Below are 18,739 nucleotides of genomic sequence, written 5' to 3'. Positions count from 1 at the left end.
TCATCAGCCTGTGCGTGCGTGTGTGTGTGTGTGTCTGTGTGTGCGCCTCTGTAGCATTTAAATATGAAGCAACAGTAATAGCTGGTGGCGACTGTAAACATATAGATATGGATGGAGCCCTGTCAATACTGTGACCTGCCATCTGTGCTTCACTCCCTTAGTTAAGTGCTATTTATATCAGCATTGGCTCGGTGTGTTTGTCGGCACCATATACTGAACATCGTCCACGAGAGAGGCTCTTTAAAAAAAAAGAGAGAGCGAGCGAAGAAGAAATCAATAATGCTGTCAATTAATGAGGTTGCTTCATCCATGTTACTGGTTTCATAAGAAGAATATACACATTTCAACACTAGGTGGCAGTAGTGTTTCTCTCAGTTGCACTGAATTGCAGAGTCTGCTATGCAGTTGTTTTAAAGCCAGTAATTTAATGTGCTTATTAGAGAGTAGTTAAAGTATATACAGTATATTCTGAAAATGTACGTATACATGTTATAGTAATTGGTTATGCATGTGTTATCCATAGCTTACTATAAACAATATATAACTAAACATAACAAGGCATAAAACAAGTGCTAATAGCAAATAAAATGTAAAAATCCCCCAAGGGTACAAGAGTACAGCAAGTAAGACCCTCACTTCACACATGTGTAAACCACCCACTCCCTCCTCAAACGACCACACCCAACTCTCTTCTTAAGCAGGATAATTTTTGTTCTTGATCTTTGTGTCTTGCACCTCTGTGCCCCGGGGATAACAGCTTAGTATTGTGGGTTACATTTTTATTCACAAGATACAGTAGGGAGGTTATGCTCAGAGGGATTTGGGACTCGTGCGGTTTTAACGTAGAAGAGAAGCTGCCAGTTTTCTGAGGAATGTCTTTTGTTGTTCTTTCTCTGACCACATGGAATGTGCAGACCGTGGTAATAGGATTAGTTTCACCACTTTGGCCATGTTATAAAGTACATCATTCTGCCATGCTACACTGAAAGCTTTAGATGTGCCTATTACAATTACTTGTGAATCACATGACCGCATTTTTTAACTGTATAAAAATCTACCAATCCATCTAAGGCACTGCTTATACAGGCAGAGGCACTGAGATATTCATCAGAGTGAAAGCTCTCAAAGTGTTCATTTTTGTTCTCCCATGAAATCTTAAGTGGATAGCATGTAAACCTAAACACAAGGCCTCAGCATGGGATTTAAGACAAGCAGGCTAGTGCTTTGTAACTGTGCACATATACATTTTTAGTGGGGATTAATTTGTTACATGTATACATGTACGGTTAGTGGACCATGTCACTGTCCTCAGGTCCTCATGGTTCTTCCCTCCTGTGCATTGGAAGCAGATCCTTTTTATATAAACTCTGTCTTGTATTGAATTGTATATGTAAGTCCTTCTTTGATGCTTTCTATCTCTTGCTCTATTTTCACTTTTTCACAAAAGATGAGGATAACTCAACTGATGTCACTCGCACTGCAGGTGACAAAGAAAATCTTCTCTGCGCTTTCAAAATAAAAGTGCTCAAATAATATTTATTGTTATATGGATTGTTTTTTCCCCTGTTTTTGCACTTGGTTGGAGATTTTTATTTCTTAGGGCACAATTGTTGTTTTTTTCCTTTGATCCCATATTTAAAGCATTTTTTAAGCAAATAATCAAGCTGTGATTAAATATTTTTTAATCAGACTCTCAATAAATGCACCAAACTTGCATCTGAATATTCCCTGTGTTGTCTGCTTGGAAGGTGCCATATTTCTTTTGGGATCACATGCTGCAGATGCTGAATGACTGGTGTGACAGACCAGCTCAACTGGCTCTACTCAGCTGGTAGAGCCAGTTGAGCTTCTTATATATGTATCTTGAGTGTGAGTGCTAAAATGAGATCACTTAATGTTTAAATATTTAAGATAATAGTGGAAAGAAATGTATTTTCCTGAATACAACAAGGCAGCTCATAAAGGGAGTCAGACTTTATCTTGTTGCCATTTTTAGAGGTTTAGAGGTGAATAAGTTCATTTTTATATATATATATATATATACCCAAATTTCCCCTTGTGGGACAGTTAAAGGATTATTCTATTCTATTCATATCTTAGCAGTTTATTCCCTCAGTGTTTACTCTCAATTTGAGTGATGAGTCTTCACAGAAGACACCTGTGTAGTGTGGTTGTACCTTTCTGTATCAGACTGTATTGACCAGTGGCATTCATAGCTGCTGGTTTCAGGTTACTGTAATAGCAGAGTGATTGACACTTGAGACTATTGTTTGAATTGCCTGGGGATACAAGCCCCGCCCTTTAAAGAATTACTACTACCAAAACAACTCCTCCTACCCAGGACATAGCCCATAGCTGCTGCTCAGGGAAGCAGACAGAGTGGGGAGTCATGTAACTCTTTGACAGGGACACATATAAAAGACAGAGCAAGAGAGACAGAGGTAAGGGGCGGGAGGGGGGGAGGAACAGGAGGAGATCTTATTTCAATCAGTCGGGGGGGGGAAAGAGTGAAAAAGAGTAACAGAGCAAGTGCATGGCTGGATTAGGAAAGTGCAAGACCACATGCTGATCTGGCAAGAAAGATAAGAGCAATTGAGTGAGAGGGAGAGCAGGGTAACAAGCCGCCTACTTTCAAATGATCTGAGCTTGACGAGGAGCAGCGGCGTGGTATTGTGCCGGGACGGAGGTTTTGCTGTTGAACAGCTCGGCAGACCTAACCACTCCACCGGACTGTGGGAAGTGAGCTCTCTCTGGATCTCTTCAGACCAGAGAGGACAGCGAAGGCTGGCCAGTGGGTTCCAGGTGGCCCAGAGGGAGGGTGTGTGTTTGGTTCTATGTGCATGTGGACTGCGCATATGTTTTGTGTTTGGATGTGGAAAGAAGAGCGAGACCATGAGTATCATTCTTAAGCCACGGTCACGCTCCACCAGCTCATTGAAGAACACAGAGGGAATATGGTAAATAGACCAGAAACTTTTTCTCTTTTGGCTGCGTTTCCATGTTAATCCTCCTGCATGTGTTTGTGTGTTTTTTGTGGTTTGTGTGTGTGTGTGTGTGTAGGTGTGTGTATTGCTCTATTGTTCTCCATCTGCCTGTTATTTTCTGTCGCAAATATTTTTCGCTCTTCCTTACTGGCACAGTCAAAAATCTTTCCTTTCATGTTTTTTTGTCGGTGATGCTTTACTGTGTGGTGTGTAGCATCATTCCTCTCCAATCAAAACTTCTCCCATATGCCAGTTACGTGTTTCAGGGACTGTTTTCTGTGACTTCCTCTGAGATCATGAACCTTCCTTTTTGCTAGACTGCATCAGACTACTTCATTGACATGAGTCTGGCTCGAAGTGATCCCAGAGTCTTATCCTGAGTATGCTCTTCCCAACTCTCATCTATTCAGCCGAGGAGATTATTTAAAACACAAGACAGCAAAGGCATCATTCATCGAGGAGCGTGTCATGTTGCACCATGCGCTCTCATGTATGCACATGGCTCCCATTAAATTCAGGATGCAGAATGCAGTGCCAGAAGCGCAACTTGTCCTGGCGTCCCCGGCTTGTCTCCTTCCCCCTCCTGCCTGAGCTTGTCCTTGCCTGTTAGCATTCATGTCTGTATAAGAAACTGCCCTGTGGCTTGAGCTTTGGCAGTTAAAATTCACTTTTTTCACATGGATAATGGATCAGAACAACCTTAGACAAGTGTATAATGTGCTGAAGTGTCAGAGGTGATGGCAGTGCTTGTGTGGCCCAGCAGCACGTGTTTTAAACCTGACCGACCTTGCGTCAGTCTTCTCACACTGGTATATTTTAAACAGCTCTACAGCCTCCCCAGCAGAAAAATAAGGCTCAAATGAAGTGAAGACATGCAGCAGTAATTAGGTCTTCCACTGCACTAGTTTCTCCAAATAGTCCTCTTAACAGTCATTACTGTACCTGATACGGTTTGAGAGGGTGTAAAACTCACAGTGTGGCCGTGCATAAAACTGACACTGGTGCTAGTGGTGACTGCAGCATGTAGCTTTCTCTCAATAAAGCCGAGAATCTGGCAGTGCTAGGTTTGTATGAGCCATCTTTTTGAACAACTACCAAAAGCAGCACTCAGCTGGACGAAGCATGCCGCCTCCTCAGTCTGTCCTGCCCTCCTCTCTTCTGTTATTTACTGTTATATGAAGGGTTCTTTCACTAATTCACAGCACTGCTTCTCTTTCATGGTTGTTATTGCTACACTTAGAAGGCAAACATAGATTTGTGACTAATAATGGCGCTTTAAATATCTGAATTGTAGGTCTGGATCGTTAGCGTTGTTTCAAGTTATGGGTGACTGTAGGCTTTTTTGTAGCTATATGGTTATGGCGACAGAGCGTGTGTCTGTATGCTCGATTGAATGCTCATGTGATTGCGTGTATGAGTCTGTATAACACTTTTCCGCGGCCTGGATGTGCGATCTGTCCCCTGACCTGAACAAAATCAAACAGACCCCTCTCCACCCAACCTTGCAAATGTAGGTTTGTGTACATGGACTTTTGGTATGCATCAGAGTGTTAGCTCAGTAAACATGGCTTGAGTTTTGGAGGTGATGGATAAGGAAATGGGAAGGATCGGATGTTTGTGATATCTGGTTAACTTCATACCTGAAGAAGCGCTTTTTCCCCTTTTCCACCCACTTTGTAATCATCAGTAATATCCGGTGTGATCAGATAAAGAATGAAAGAGCAGGAAATGTGTGATTTTAAACTTGAGCGTTTGCATCTGGCTTTTGTCAGTCCCCGTTGAGCATTTCAGGCAGGCAGTAAATGCCGAAGGTTACGTGTCTGGCCTGTCATAGGGCCTGAAAATGTGCAAGTTATCTAACATTTTCCCCAGGTTTGACCTTTAGCAAGCCAGTCCTAAGATGATGCATTAGACTGAAAATAGGTCTATATTTAAGTGGAGCTCAATGTATGTAGGAGCAGAGCTGTGTTGCTTTGCTTTGAAATATGTGAACCGAGATGACGCAGCATTGCCATGGTGACCTGCGTCTTTGTCAGTCTTTCATGATTGACTGAGTTTTCTGAATGGTGCAGAGAGTGTGCGCTAAGGTAGTGTCACAGCTTACAGTGAAGGATTGGCATTATTGTATTTGACAGGGCAAGAAAAAACAGATGGAAGAAGTGGGAAAACAAGAGACTGCAAAAAGCTGGGAATTAAATTCAAACAAACATAAAGCTTTGCTGAAAACAAGGACATTACAATTTGTTTTCTTCTATGTTAGAGTTACACTTAAATAAACTCCTATATAAAATGTTACCATCACTAAAATTCACTAGTTAATGACACAGTGAATTTCAGTGATGATTTTAAATGCCAAAGACAGATTTTTGATGCATTTGCCAACTGATGGGTGCTAATTTCATGTAATGTGTGTGTATTTGCAAAGCTGCTTGTGCCAATGAATGTACAGGGCAGATAGATGACGAGTGTGTTGGTTATCAGTGGTGGTCTGCCACTTATCAGCCTGACCTAATGCCTTTAGGGTATTGGCCTCCTCATAGTCTGTTTTTTCAGTTACTCATGTTGTTGTTGTTGTTGTTGTTTTTAATTTAATCTGAAAGCAGCCTTTGCTGTCATTTTTAATAAAAGATGACAGGGAAAGTGCTGAGCATTACCATACAGTATTTTGGCCAGGTCTCTTAGTATAAAAGCAGAACAGCAGACATGAGGGAGCCATTCTCCCATTATTAGGTTCACCATTGTGTTTATAAGCCTGTGCAGAGAAGAAGGTTGAGCCCCAGATGCTCGCACAGCTAAATTTCTTTCCTTTAGAGTCGGAGTCGTTTCACTGAATTTCCTTTTTCTAGACTCATCACAACTTAATCTTAGAGGTATCATAACACTGTGACACAATAAATGAGTGTTCACCGGTCAGAAATGTGCTACTCTGAGGAGTATGTTCTTTAAAAATGTTAGCGAGTTGCTACAGCAACAATAGCTAGTTATAAGCTAACATTATACCAGCTAACATTAGGTTCAAGTGTCCAAAAAAAATGACACTTTCCTTCTGATAAAGAATTTAATTATATTCTCACATCATGTTTCTTTGCTAATTACCCAAGACTGAAAACTTCTATGTTCATATGTTGATTTTTATGTTTGAACACTTGGACGGTGTCATCTTTGCCTCAAGATGGGACTTCACTAATCAGCGGGTGACGTCTCTGTGGTTACGTCCAACTTTTGTAGACAGTTTTTTAATATTATTTTATGATAGTTAGTTTCAGTTTACTAAAACATACAATATCAGTACCAAAACAGCTCTTTTTGTACTTCAGAATGAAGAATTTAGACATAATTTTAAAACCTCAAAAAAATTGTTGCTTTTATTTTAAGTATGCAAAATAGTCAAGTCACTGTATTTAGTTTGGAAACAGAACAGCCACTGTCTAGCATGGTGAATATCATTAAATACCACTTAAAACATCCAATTTAGTGCTTGAAACAATCCTCTAACTCATTAGAGTGATTTAAAAAACTCTGTACTGTACTGTATTGTACTGTATTTGCATTACATCCAGTCTTACCTTTAACAACTAACTATTCAAAAAGTTTGCATTCATAGAAACTAAAATCAAGCCAGGTGCACACGTACTACCCAACAACATGGTCATGTTCCGAGACAGGTTCTAAACTATCATAATTTTAGTTTCAGACATATGCTACTTTTTTTTTTTTTATCAGAGCACATTGTGTTTAGCCTGTGTGTTTTTCAGTGGTGAAAAATCACAAAATAAATCACGTACGGTTAGGACTGATGATACCATCAAGCAGAGGTGTTGGCTCTGCAGTATCTCCAGCAAACAAACATAGCTTTTCTGTTATTCAACATATGCCTGCAACAAATGTGTCATCCGTGCCCACTCTTCCATCTGTGGATGTTACAGTACTGTGTTTTTTTTCTTCTTATCTTAAGTCATGGGTGGTTGTTTTGCATTTAGAGCAGGGCCAGGTTTACCACACACTTCAGGATCACGTACCTCACGCCTACAAACATGCACGGGATCACAATCCTCTTAAATACACACACATTTGAATGCTTATACACGCGCAGTTCTTTCCTCGTCCAACTCTGCTGCCTGCTCCCCTCTGAGCCCTCGGCTTTCTAAAATAAATCCAGTGTCATCTTTCCTCTGTCTGCTTCAACGCGTCTCTGTTCTGATTCGCACAACTGCACACTTTCCACACTTTCCACACTTTCCACATTTAAATATGCATCAATTTGATTATTTATATATTTTTTAAAAATGATCCCTTCCACTTATTTTCAGTTTATAAGATCTTTTTAGACACTGTGCATAAACTCAAAGGAAAACATTGTGTCTCCATTACGTATTGTGTCTGGTACTGGTGCAGATTTTCTTGTCCACCAACTCTGAATGACTGTTGGAAAAACAGAGCCTCACTATCTGCAACTCGGCTTATTATTTGTCAAAGACACTTGTGCACTGACCTCTTTCTCCAGTGCATCTCCCCGCAGCTCTGTCACGTCATCTCCCGTGGTGTTTGTAATTGCTCAAGTAACCCAGGGCTAAAAATGAATGAGTCAGTGATATATGCCATTTAGAGTGTGTGCGGGAGACGGACGGACAGAATGGGAGAACTGACGGAGACAAAAATGATGGAGAGCCAGACACAAAAAGAGAGGGGATAAAAGAGCTGTGCAGTGTCCTTAGGCATGTATGTGACCCAGCCACGTCCTGCAGTAGAAAGTCACAGCAGCCACTATTCATCTATCTCAGTGCGCTTAAAAGTTTCGTATTTTTAAATGGACCACTGCTTTGCTACAGTAAATTTAAAAGGTTTTTGGCAACAGTCAACCCTCCCTTTTCCCCCCCATGCAACCCAAACTCAAAAATGAAACTCCACTCCTGTGAGAAACTTTGCTCTAAATATTCATGTATGCTCTTGTAGCTGCGCACTGTTGATGCCACGCACTCTTTAAGGTACTTTTATGTTAGCACGTGTGTCCTCTTCTCTTTTTTTTCAGTGAATCATCTTCTCACACAGGCCTGATGTTGAGCTTTACGTGTAATAGAGAGACATATTTATATAAATTAATAGGTTAGAAAAGTGCATTTAATGAAGTTTTTGTTATAAACTTGTGTATAACTATAGCTATTTGGCATTTTAGCCCAAATTGACAAACCTATTCCAAGGAAGCTTTCTGACCATGTGCAAAAAAGGAAAGGCCAGTGCAAAACTAGCCTGGACTCTTATTATCTATTCTTCTGTCCCTTATTTTGTCCAAGACAAAATAGTTATGGTGACCTTAAACCTTTCGATGTGGAATAAGACAAGTGTTATCCTTATGATGTTCAGCAGATGGGAAGTCTGGAACTCTATTAAAGAGCTTTCTGTCATCAATCTAGTGCTTGCAGATCAAATGTTTATTTCCTTGCCTATTATATATATCTCATTTCTGGATCACTCATTTTTGGGTAAACAGAGGTTTTCCATTCTCTTAAGCCCTGAGGTAACACAGGGTTTTCCCCCCCCCTGTTTTTTAACAGTAATTCTCATGTATTTACTCATGTGTTGTTATTGATTGTGACAAGATAGTCATAGGGGTGTTGACGTTATTCTGTTTTTCTGTTTTCTGCTTGCTGAACGCAGGAAAAAAGCGATATATTCCCACTATGATGTCATTGCCCGTTCAATACCCCACTAATTCAAGCACGTAGATCCATTGTGTCATTCCTGAAGAGGGTGTGTCTGTGGAATGACACTGTACACATACCCTCGCATGCTGTGAGAGGGGTTACGTGTCTCTGGTTTTAGGCGCAAATGGGAGTAGACGGTGATGTCAAAGTAGGTGCGATAATGAATCGGTCGTTACGCATATGCCTGAGTATTCCGTTTCAACACTTTCACGGTGTCATCTTTGTCCTGTTTGCACACATGAGCCGCACACCCATTAACACTTCACTACAGAGCAGCTGGAGAACGGACCGACTTGTGCAAGGAATGCCAACTTATCAGTCACTTGTGTGAGTATGTGTTTTCACACCTGCAGTGAGGAAAACAGTTGGATTACCTGACGTGATAAAAGAGTGTGTGGAAAAGGGGGTTGTGTGTGTGAGTGAAGATAAAACTGGTTTAGAGTGACACACTTCTAGAAGAGAAGTACTTTGGGAAGGAGATGGGGTGATATGCAAGGCAAGAGCTGTTTTAAGAGTTTGAGTAGGCATGTGTTTGTATGTGTGTGTGTGTGTGTGTGTGAGAGAGAAAGATAGATATAGTCATGTACCATGACTGCAAACTACTTTGCAAGGTGACAAGGGCAATACCGTTGCCTTTTCTTGCATAAGGCAGATAGCCAAACTATCAAATTCCACAATCGAAGCTTGCACTTGTTTATCTTTCTGCCACTCCATGAGATTACATCGGTGACATTTAACCATATAATTACTGTAGAAAATATGCCCAGCATGTCCTGTGTATTACCTTGGGTATCTGACCATTTAGATGCACAGATTACAAAGTAACTGCACTGCAAACGTAATCTGCTTTATTGTATTCCTATTTCTATACCATGTATGCAATTCATACATTGTGCATCAAATGGATATCAGTGACACTTGGATTATAACATGTAACAGAGAGAGTGAGTGGGAGAGAGAGACAGCCCATCCATAATGAATGGTCCTAGGAGTGTAAGGCTGATACTTGGACTGTGTCAGCGATATTGCTCTGGGGGAGGAAAATTCAGTATAATGACTTGTTCTTCCTCACAAAGTCCCTCGTGTTCACAAACAAAAATCCAGATTTTGTCATTATAAAGTCATTAGATGTGGCTGTTGGGTCAGTGAGTTGTCTTTTGCTTAGCCCCTCTTTTTTTTGTAACCATCGACCCGGCGGCGGGCCCATTTTATAAGCAGTCTTCAAACGACTGTAACACCTTTACCATTTGTGCTAGAGACAAAATTCAAACGGTTTCCGAAAGAAGGGAAAACGAGCTTTGTGAAGATATTTGGTGTATCACGGTAGCACAAAGCACTCACAAGGCACTGCTGTCTAAACACAGTAAAAAAAATCAGCCCTTCCTAGATTTTACTATGTGTTTCAGGTTACCGTAACTTCTCAACCAATTTGGGCTAGAGAGAACATTAAAATGGTTCCTGAAAGATGAGAATTATGACTCTATGATACTTATGAAGGGTTAAGTTGGGAAATAAACTGCAGAAATCATATAAGATCAATAATTTGTCATTTTGTAGTGAGAAGGAATGTTTCAGTAATGTTTTAGGGACATGCTTTCTATACTATGCAAGCATGTATTTGTGCACGCTTGAAGTGCTCGCTCTGTTCTTGGACATCCTGTGCTCTTCCACATGGAAGATGATCGAGTACTGGACACCACTGACAGGTTAAATCTGTGTTAGTTTTATTTCAGAGGATGCTGATAATCAAGAAGATAATAATTATAATGATAGAGATGTCATTCTTATGTGCACTGAGCAGCTTCCTGAGGGGAATCCCCCCTGACCTTTGCATTTACACCAGACAAGATTATGGGACTGCTTAGTAGCTGTAGCAATAAGGCAGATATCCCTGATGATTAGCGTTAGTCATCACCTGGGTGAACAATCACCTAGGAGACTAAGAAGCTCACCATGACGTCCCAGCCGGAAATGGTGTCACTGGTTAAGAAATACCTCTCAGCTATGAGTCAGTGGCGTTACTGGAGCAGGGATATTCCCAGTGGCTCTCTATGCAGTCTATAAACAAAGGTTAATGTCTGTAGTTGTATGTTTGATGGCTCTGTATCGTGCAACATTTGTCATTTGCTGTTAATGATGTGCTAATTAGCCTGCCACCAATCCTAATCAGCCACATAATAAATGAATGGCTCATTATAATTGTAATAGATGAAACTCGTGAGTAATTTAATATCAGCCAACAGTCCACGAGTAGCGTGGACCCGTGGGGCTGACATACCTATGGAGTAGACGTGCGTTATGCTTTTTCACAGCTCATCACCTTGGGTAATGGCTGAGCGTGTTATCCCTAGAGCTGTGGAAGTCAAATGCAACAGGATGTAAGGGAGAAAAACGGAGGGATTGTGTGACTGTGTGTTGAACTATTTCTTTAAGAGCACATTTTGTGTTGGTGGACAGGGCACATGTAAGAATATAAGATGAATAACAGCATTATGTAATAATATGCTAATTAGCCATATGCTCATTTTGCTCATGCTAGTTAGCCAAGTGGAGCTAGTCTAGTAATGACTTGTTAAGGCAAGCTAGTCTCTACAAAGCTAATGTGTAAGGCTCATTCAGATAAAGAGAACTAAAAATGTGTCAGAATTACGCAGTTTATTTTATGTTGATGATCCAATCTTAAATTAATTAAGTGATTGTGATTGGGGTGATAAGATACTTTTATCTCTCCCTTAAACTCGTTGTGAATCATAGACTGTATAGAAAAAAATAAGGACATTTTTTGTCTGTCACCAGCTTAGATTTTAAAGTGTGATGTGGATCAGATTGTGTCGGAAAGAGAACATGTGAGTAACAAAGTAGGCCAGCTCTAATAGGTACGTTGGATTACTACCCTCATGGGCCCTAGCAGGTACCATAATATACAAAATGATTATCTTATTCCATTTAATAAGTTTTTACCGTGGTAATTATCCAAGGGGAATATAAATTTGTTTTCACATTGACCTTTCTACAGCTCAATTTCTGTTTTTTGAGCCACATTATTTGCTTCCCGCTGGCAAATAAACAGAATGCAGGTTGTATGCTTTGCTTTTCAGACCTGGAAGCTAAACCCTACAAAGACGTTTTTTAAAAGTTTTATTAGGGTGGAAAATAAGTCCAGCATGTTATGCACATTAGATTGGGCAGATTAAGAAAAAACTGCACATCAAACTTCTTCTGTTTTATTTTATTCCTATGCCATGTATGCAATTCCTACACTGGACATCACGTGGATATCAGTGACACTTGGATTATAACATATAACAGAGAGAGTGAGTGGGAAAGAGACAGCCCATGCATAATGAATGGTCCCAGGAGTGTAAGGCTGATACTTGGGCTGTGTCAGCGATATTGCTCTGGGGGAGAAAAACTCAGTGTAATGGCTTAGTCTTGCTCACAAAGTCCCCCAACCAGAAATAAAAAAAAAAATATTATAAAGACCTTCTTTTCTGTACGGTCTATGTTAATAATTAAAACCATGTCTGGTAAGAACCTAACTATGGATTTGGAGAATTACAAAACCAACCAGTGGACATGAGAGCCTGGTGCTGCAATGAAAAGTCATCAGCATTGCTAACATGTGACTAATGTGTGCATAAATCCTGTGTTTTCAGGAAGCATAGATAATTGGGTTTTATTCTGGAAACTTCCCTTCCTTTTTTTTCACCATTAAACTTCAGAAATGTTGCTTGAATCTGTCAGTGGTAGAAATCTCAGTTTGCAAGATCAAATAACTTTTTTCACATACTGATTCTGATATTTGTTCTTTTGTCTTTATCTAATTACAGTTTCGATGTGGACAATGGCACATCATCAGGTCGAAGCCCCCTGGACCCAATGGCCAGCCCGGGCTCAGGCCTCATCCTGCAGGCCAATTTTGTCCACAGTCAACGGAGAGAGTCATTCCTCTACCGCTCTGACAGCGACTATGACCTCTCACCCAAGTCCATGTCGCGAAACTCCTCCATTGCCAGTGACATGTGAGTAAATGGTATCTTCTGCTTCCATCCCGACTTTCATAAAATTAACAATAATCCTGTTGAATCCTGATAAATGTCTTCTTCTTCAGCTTGAACTTGAGACTGGTAGATTTTGGGATTAGTGAGATAACTTTAGTTTTAAATCTGGGTTTGCAAAGTTATACTGGTTTACTTCTAAAAGAGTTATATAAAGATGATAATTCAATCATAACAGATCACAGAAAACCATGACCAGCTGACCAACCCATTCTCTAAAAAAATAGCAGCACAATTTTTAGAAGATCCTGTGTTGCTCAATGCAAGGATAGTGTGAGTGTCTCCAGTTTTGAGAGGAATTTGGATTCTCGGTCATGGTTCCAGCTGAAGGAATAAGGATAAACATGTCCTACACACCTTTTGAATGCATATAAGAAACACTTTTTATAGCGTACACAGATGTAGTTGCAGAAATATCTTCCTTTGCTTTAATGACAGGACAGAGTGTGCAGTCTTTCCTTTCTGGCTTTGCTTGCAGTATCTGTATTGCTTTGAGCCTGTATTATGTTCTTTTAATTCGTCATACTATTCCTAGATTAAAGTTTATTCTTCATATAAAAAATGTGCAGCTGTCCGTGTCTGCGATTTGTCATCTGGCGACAGCACCAAGCTTTTTACATGAACTTGCACACAGCTAAGCCCAAAAAATGTGGATTGACTTACTGTGTTTATAAGCAGTGTCAGGGTCACTGTGACTGCTTAGCATTGTTGTGGCTGTTAGGCTTAGTGGAGCCATGTAACAGAAAGATGTCCCAGGTATTTTCAACTCGCCCTGTAATACAGTCCCCAGGTCTCAAAGCTTCCATCCTTTGGGCCTTATGGAACGTGTGCATGGCCTGCAGATGATTCTGGTGTCATATCTATTCTTGGCCACATTCAGCAGCACAGAAAGGGCACTGTGTAACAAACCATTCACAAGCATCCGTCTATAGGTTTGTTTTCTCAGAGTTACTGGTTTGTGTCACCTAAAGATAATGGGAAGGATTTGTGCTCTGAAATGTTTACTTTTATGTCTTTGTTTTATCATTTATCTTTTATAATCGTGATTTTACATTATCTTACAGCTGTAGCAAAGAACTCAGACTTCCCAGTAACACACAAATCAGCTGGTATCTCCAGGGTCAGAGTATATATATTGATAGCGCTTTCGTATTTCCCACACAATAGTGCCTATCCAGTTACACGTACTGTACACTTTGTGCTACAGGAAATAAAAATATTGACAAAAAGAGCACTTGGATCTGCCCGAAGGAAAGACAAATAGACAGTAGGATGAATAATAATGAGTTGCAGTAACCTTAGACCTTGTTCTTGCTGCTGCTTTTTGCTCTGTGGTATTACACTAGTTACCATGTTTTAAAAAAACCTGCATGTTTCTCTCTTTTACATCTTACAGGATGAAATTTGGAAGTACAATAAGAAAGCTTTATGAAATACTTAATAGCATAGCTTTATAAACATAAATCCAGGTCAAGTCAATGGAAGGAAATTATTTTCAGTGACCTCTAAAGTTCAGAACTCTCCAGAAATTTCAGGAAAACTCAAAATTCCATCCATCCATTATCTTCCGCTTATCCTTATTACAGTCACAGGAGGCTGGAGCCTATCCCAGCTTCTCTCGAAATAGAGGTAGGACAGGATGTATGCCCCCCCCCCCCCCCCCCGTCGCGCCCCTGCCTGTTACATTTAAAAAACCAAAGTCGACCGGAAGTGCTTTTATTTAGTGGAATTTGCAAATTGATGACGTTTGCTTTATAAATCAAGATAGACTGCTTTCGCCTAAGCTGCCTTTTTAGGTTAAAACTACTGGTATCAGTATTGGTAGTGCCATTACTGGCCTTGTATTTGCTATCAGATCGATACCAAAATTTGCAGTATTTACTTCACTGGTGCTGCCAGGTGTTCGCAGAGCCGTGGAGTTGTTCAGCAGAGCAGTAAAGCAAAGAGGCTCTGTGACACTAATCATCACCTGAAGCTGTTTATGGTGTTCACATAACTTGGAGGTCAGCAGGTACTGACTCAAAGTTTACTGATTAAATTTATTTTACCTCAGTTGACTGAGAAAGGCTTTTCTCTCCCTTAACAGTGTTCACTGAGGTGTCTCTAAGCAAGGCTCATAAACCCCAGCTCCAGGAGCAGCGTGTCTAGCAACAATAAAAAAAAATGGGGGCAATCAGTGAAGACAAGACAGAAATGTGCTTAGCTAACTTTTACCTGGGTAAATTAAAGTCAGTAAAAACATGAAAGAAGAACTTAATGATCCCTATAGGTGTAGTTAGGGGCAAAGAAATGGAAAGAAGAGGTGCAAAAACAGCTTCCATGTTTTACATTATCCAGTACCATGAGAATAGGTTTGGTAGTTACTGCAAATGTCATTGAGCTACCTTACGTGTACAGTTACACAACAATAAAGCCCCTCAGTTCTCTCACTGAAGCCTGATACTGCCTTTAAACTATTGAACATTGTGAAGTATATGGTCTCCTCTGATTTGTGAACATAAAGACAAAGGCATGGAAATGAATCACCCTTCTGCTGCTGAATCATTATCATTATACTGTGAGTCTGCGTCTAACATAAATCTCTCTCTGTTTCTTCCAGTCATGGTGACGACATGATTGTAACACCCTTTGCACAGGTGAGCGGTTGCACCAGTTTTGATGTCTTGACGTCTTACATGCTGCCATAATGTGACGTTCAATTCTGTCATGTCCCCCTCAGGTTCTTGCAAGCTTGAGAACTGTACGAAACAACTTTGGTGCATTAACTAACCTGCAACAAGACAGAACATCCAATAAGTAAGTTTGGAAGGCTGCAAAGCTTTACTGAAACAAAACCTTGCTGTAGTGAGAGGACTCTAATAATCAGTGTGACCAGCTTATGATATCTGATCACAGTCACCTTATGGCTGAGTTGTTCTACTCTGCATGTGGCAGTAATTTGTCATTCACATCCAGTGGCGGTCCTAGCCTGTTTGGCGCCCTGGGTGAACTCTCCCTCTTTTGCTCGTTTCTCCTCCTCTTCTTTTCTATTTTTTCTAAACTGAGCACCTGATGGCTTTGAACTTTTCTTGTCCATCTTCCATTGGTTTTAATTTTGCACTCCAGTATGAACACAAATCCCCCAACTCGAGGATCGCCACAACATGACCTAATAGACCTACACCTTAGTTCACAGATTCACTTTGTGTAGGGTTTATTTCTGGGATTTCGCACAACTCAGGACTCAAATCATAAATACATAATGGGCTTGGATTTACAACACTATGAATGAAATGAGCTCTATTTGGAAGCAGCCGGCCCCTTGTGTGTTTGAGACTTTAAATCATCAAACTGTATAACAGAAATTTAAAATTGTTATTGATCCCTTTACCCCTGGTCCTAAAGTGTATATTTATTTTCTTACTCTTCTTATATTTATTGTTTGTTTACTTGCACTGCTGTAACTGGAGCCTCGTCGTCTCGTCTCTCTATATACTGGACTGTATGTAGCGGAGATGACAGTAAAGTTTACTTTGACTTCAACAGGCTGTTATCTGGTGTTTTTGTGTTTGTTAGCTAGTTTGTTTTTATTTTGTTTTATTTTGCGAGTTGGTTATTAGATGCTGCTTCAGCCAGCCAGAGAATCCCCCGCCGCCCCGCCCTCTCCTCCCTGTGCCGCACGCAGCAGGCGCACCTTGCAAACGGAGGGCGCCCTTTCTCCCAGCAAATGGGCGATAGAAAACCAATCGGTGCCTGTGCCATTCCTAATATACGCTGGCATGACGTCGGGGCAGCATGAGCACGAGCAATTTTTTATTTATTTTTTTGCCGATACCCGTGATGCTGCCCCCCACCACGATGCTGCCCCGGGCAACTGCCCATGTTGCCCGTATCAAGAACGGGCACATCCTTCACCTGCCTGCACTGTCTCCTGTGCTCACATATAGTCGGGCTTTGCTCGCCCTCTGCTGGATATATTCAGTATTACAACAACAGTGTGACTGTTGTAATAGTCACAAAAAACCAGCAAAAGGAGATTACGTTTCTTTACTTACTGTTATTTTTAAAGTTAATAACCGACTGTTTTGTGTGGCTCTTTGTTTCCCCCATGACAGAAGATCACCCATGTGTAACCCACCACCTATCACCAAGACCACCTTCACAGGTACGTAGACAGAAGAGCGGCATGACTTGATGATCTTTGTCTACTGTGTGTCCTTGTGTGTACGTGTGTGGTTCACAGCACTTTGTAAAGCAGTATTTACCTCACTTTGGCACACAGGGATCTCTAGTGTGGAAGCAGATGATAAACAACGCTAGTGAAATACAGATAATAACTTAAAATATGTAATAAATGGCTCATTCATTGTCTAAAAGCTGGTGATCAATTCTGAGTAGAACTAAAAGGAGAGCCTTACCAGAGTAGTCTCATCCATAACTGAAACTTGGGATTAAATAGTTTATAGTAACAAAATGGAAGCGCTATCATTATCATGATGTCTTTTATCAGTTTTAAGATGATAAATATGATAACAATGAAGGGCTGTCAAGCACACAAAAAGTTGTGCAATAATCCCAAACAAACAAATAAACCCATGAGCCACAATATAAATATGAACTGTATATTTCGCAGAGAAGTGGTTCACAGCAACAATAATTAGACTGTCCGATAGTATGGTGAAGTGTTTGTTTTTATTTGGTAACATGTCTCTATTCTAAGAAGCACTCATGAGGCTGTAGCAACAGACAGATCACTGTTCCCATAACAGATTAATAGGTTGTGTGTGTATATATATATAGTAATACTTGTCTTGGATAACCTAATGTGTTGAACACATTGGACAGATACCCTGTACTGCACAGATTGTCTGGTCTGCTTTAAGTGTTTTTGTTGTGAGGAAGACATGGCACAGACAGCTGGCTAGAATAGACTTGCCCTTGACAGTCACTTTGCTTTTTAGCAGTGTCAATGGCTGTGACCCAGCTTGTGTTTGCAGGAAAGACCAAATAACCTTCACCATTAATAAATAATTTCACTGTGCATTGCTCGGTAAAATGATCATGAGCGCGCGCACACAAACACATGGACATAGTCATGCGTTATAAAAGGACAAAACTATATATTATTCTATATATTTATAATAGTCATTTATTAAGTGAGCCAAATTTTTGCTTACTCTTGTATTTGTGGGCAATCCTTACAGATGTTAAAATCGAAATCTCGAGACTTACCAACCTGCTTATATATTAAGAACCGCTGACATCGTGCTATATTTAGAAAATAATCTGGTGCACAGCCCTACCATAAACTGGTGACAGCTGTGAGTCATGAGCATAATTATTTGAGACTATTGACTGATACTTGTAATGCAAAGGCTTATTGAGCCTGCAACAAGTCGCGTTGCAGAGAAAGACAATAAAGGGAGTATAATTAAAATTAAGTCGGTAAATCAGTCAAGGAGAAGATGCTGGTCAATAAAAGTGAGATTGCATGTAGGGCTCTTTGCCCCTTCCTCTGCTTGTCTTTCCATCTTTAGCTTCCTGCCCCTGCTTGCCAGAGCAGTTTTTTTTTCTCCTGTTATCAGAAAGATGCACTAATAGTTCTTTGACCTTTTACCTGTTGTGGATGAGAATAGTTGCTGGTTAAAGTAAAGAGGGAGAGACAGACAACGATTTCAATAATCTAGAACTGGCAAAGTAACAAGGCTAAAAATCAAAGTTTCAAGCAATGCAGGTAATTTGCATAATTGATTCAAACGATTATGGCAGCTTTTTAAACATTTAGGCACTGAGGTGAGTTTAAAGAGATGCACGTGTCACTCGCATTCAGTATTCAACACAGTAGACTTATGTTAGAATTGTGTTTTTGGTTACATTAATTCTTTTTTTCTTTACTGCACACGATGCGGCCAGAAGCTATTTTCAAAGCTGATGCTAAACTCAGTGTCACAAGAGCTGTCCTTCCTCCCGAGCTCTGCGTTCTCCTTCCTTTTCCTCCTTGCTGCTCCTCTTCCTC

General features: G+C 40.4%; 1 protein-coding gene across 5 annotated transcripts in view; it reads left to right on the top strand.

Moving 5' to 3' along the window:
* Nucleotides 1-18,739, top strand: part of pde4d (phosphodiesterase 4D, cAMP-specific) — a 149,909-nt gene that overhangs the window by 111,977 nt on the left and 19,193 nt on the right. For 4 of the 5 annotated variants that reach the window (XM_035907295.2, XM_006789789.3, XM_087849209.1 and 1 more), the window contains exons 2-5: nt 12,517-12,708; nt 15,344-15,380; nt 15,464-15,540; nt 16,839-16,888. In XM_035907295.2, the coding sequence (XP_035763188.2) occupies nt 12,517-12,708; nt 15,344-15,380; nt 15,464-15,540; nt 16,839-16,888 (356 nt within the window). Of the gene's footprint in view, nt 1-2,776; nt 2,958-12,516; nt 12,709-15,343; nt 15,381-15,463; nt 15,541-16,838; nt 16,889-18,739 lie in introns of those variants that run through there. The other variant, XM_035907297.2, reaches the window with a different exon arrangement.

Source organism: Neolamprologus brichardi, chromosome 12 (assembly GCF_056152115.1).
Source record: "Neolamprologus brichardi isolate AB-2024 chromosome 12, ASM5615211v1, whole genome shotgun sequence".
NCBI lineage: Eukaryota > Metazoa > Chordata > Actinopteri > Cichliformes > Cichlidae > Neolamprologus > Neolamprologus brichardi.
Note: the sequence above shows the minus strand (reverse complement) of the source record. Positions and strands in the feature narration are given on the sequence as shown.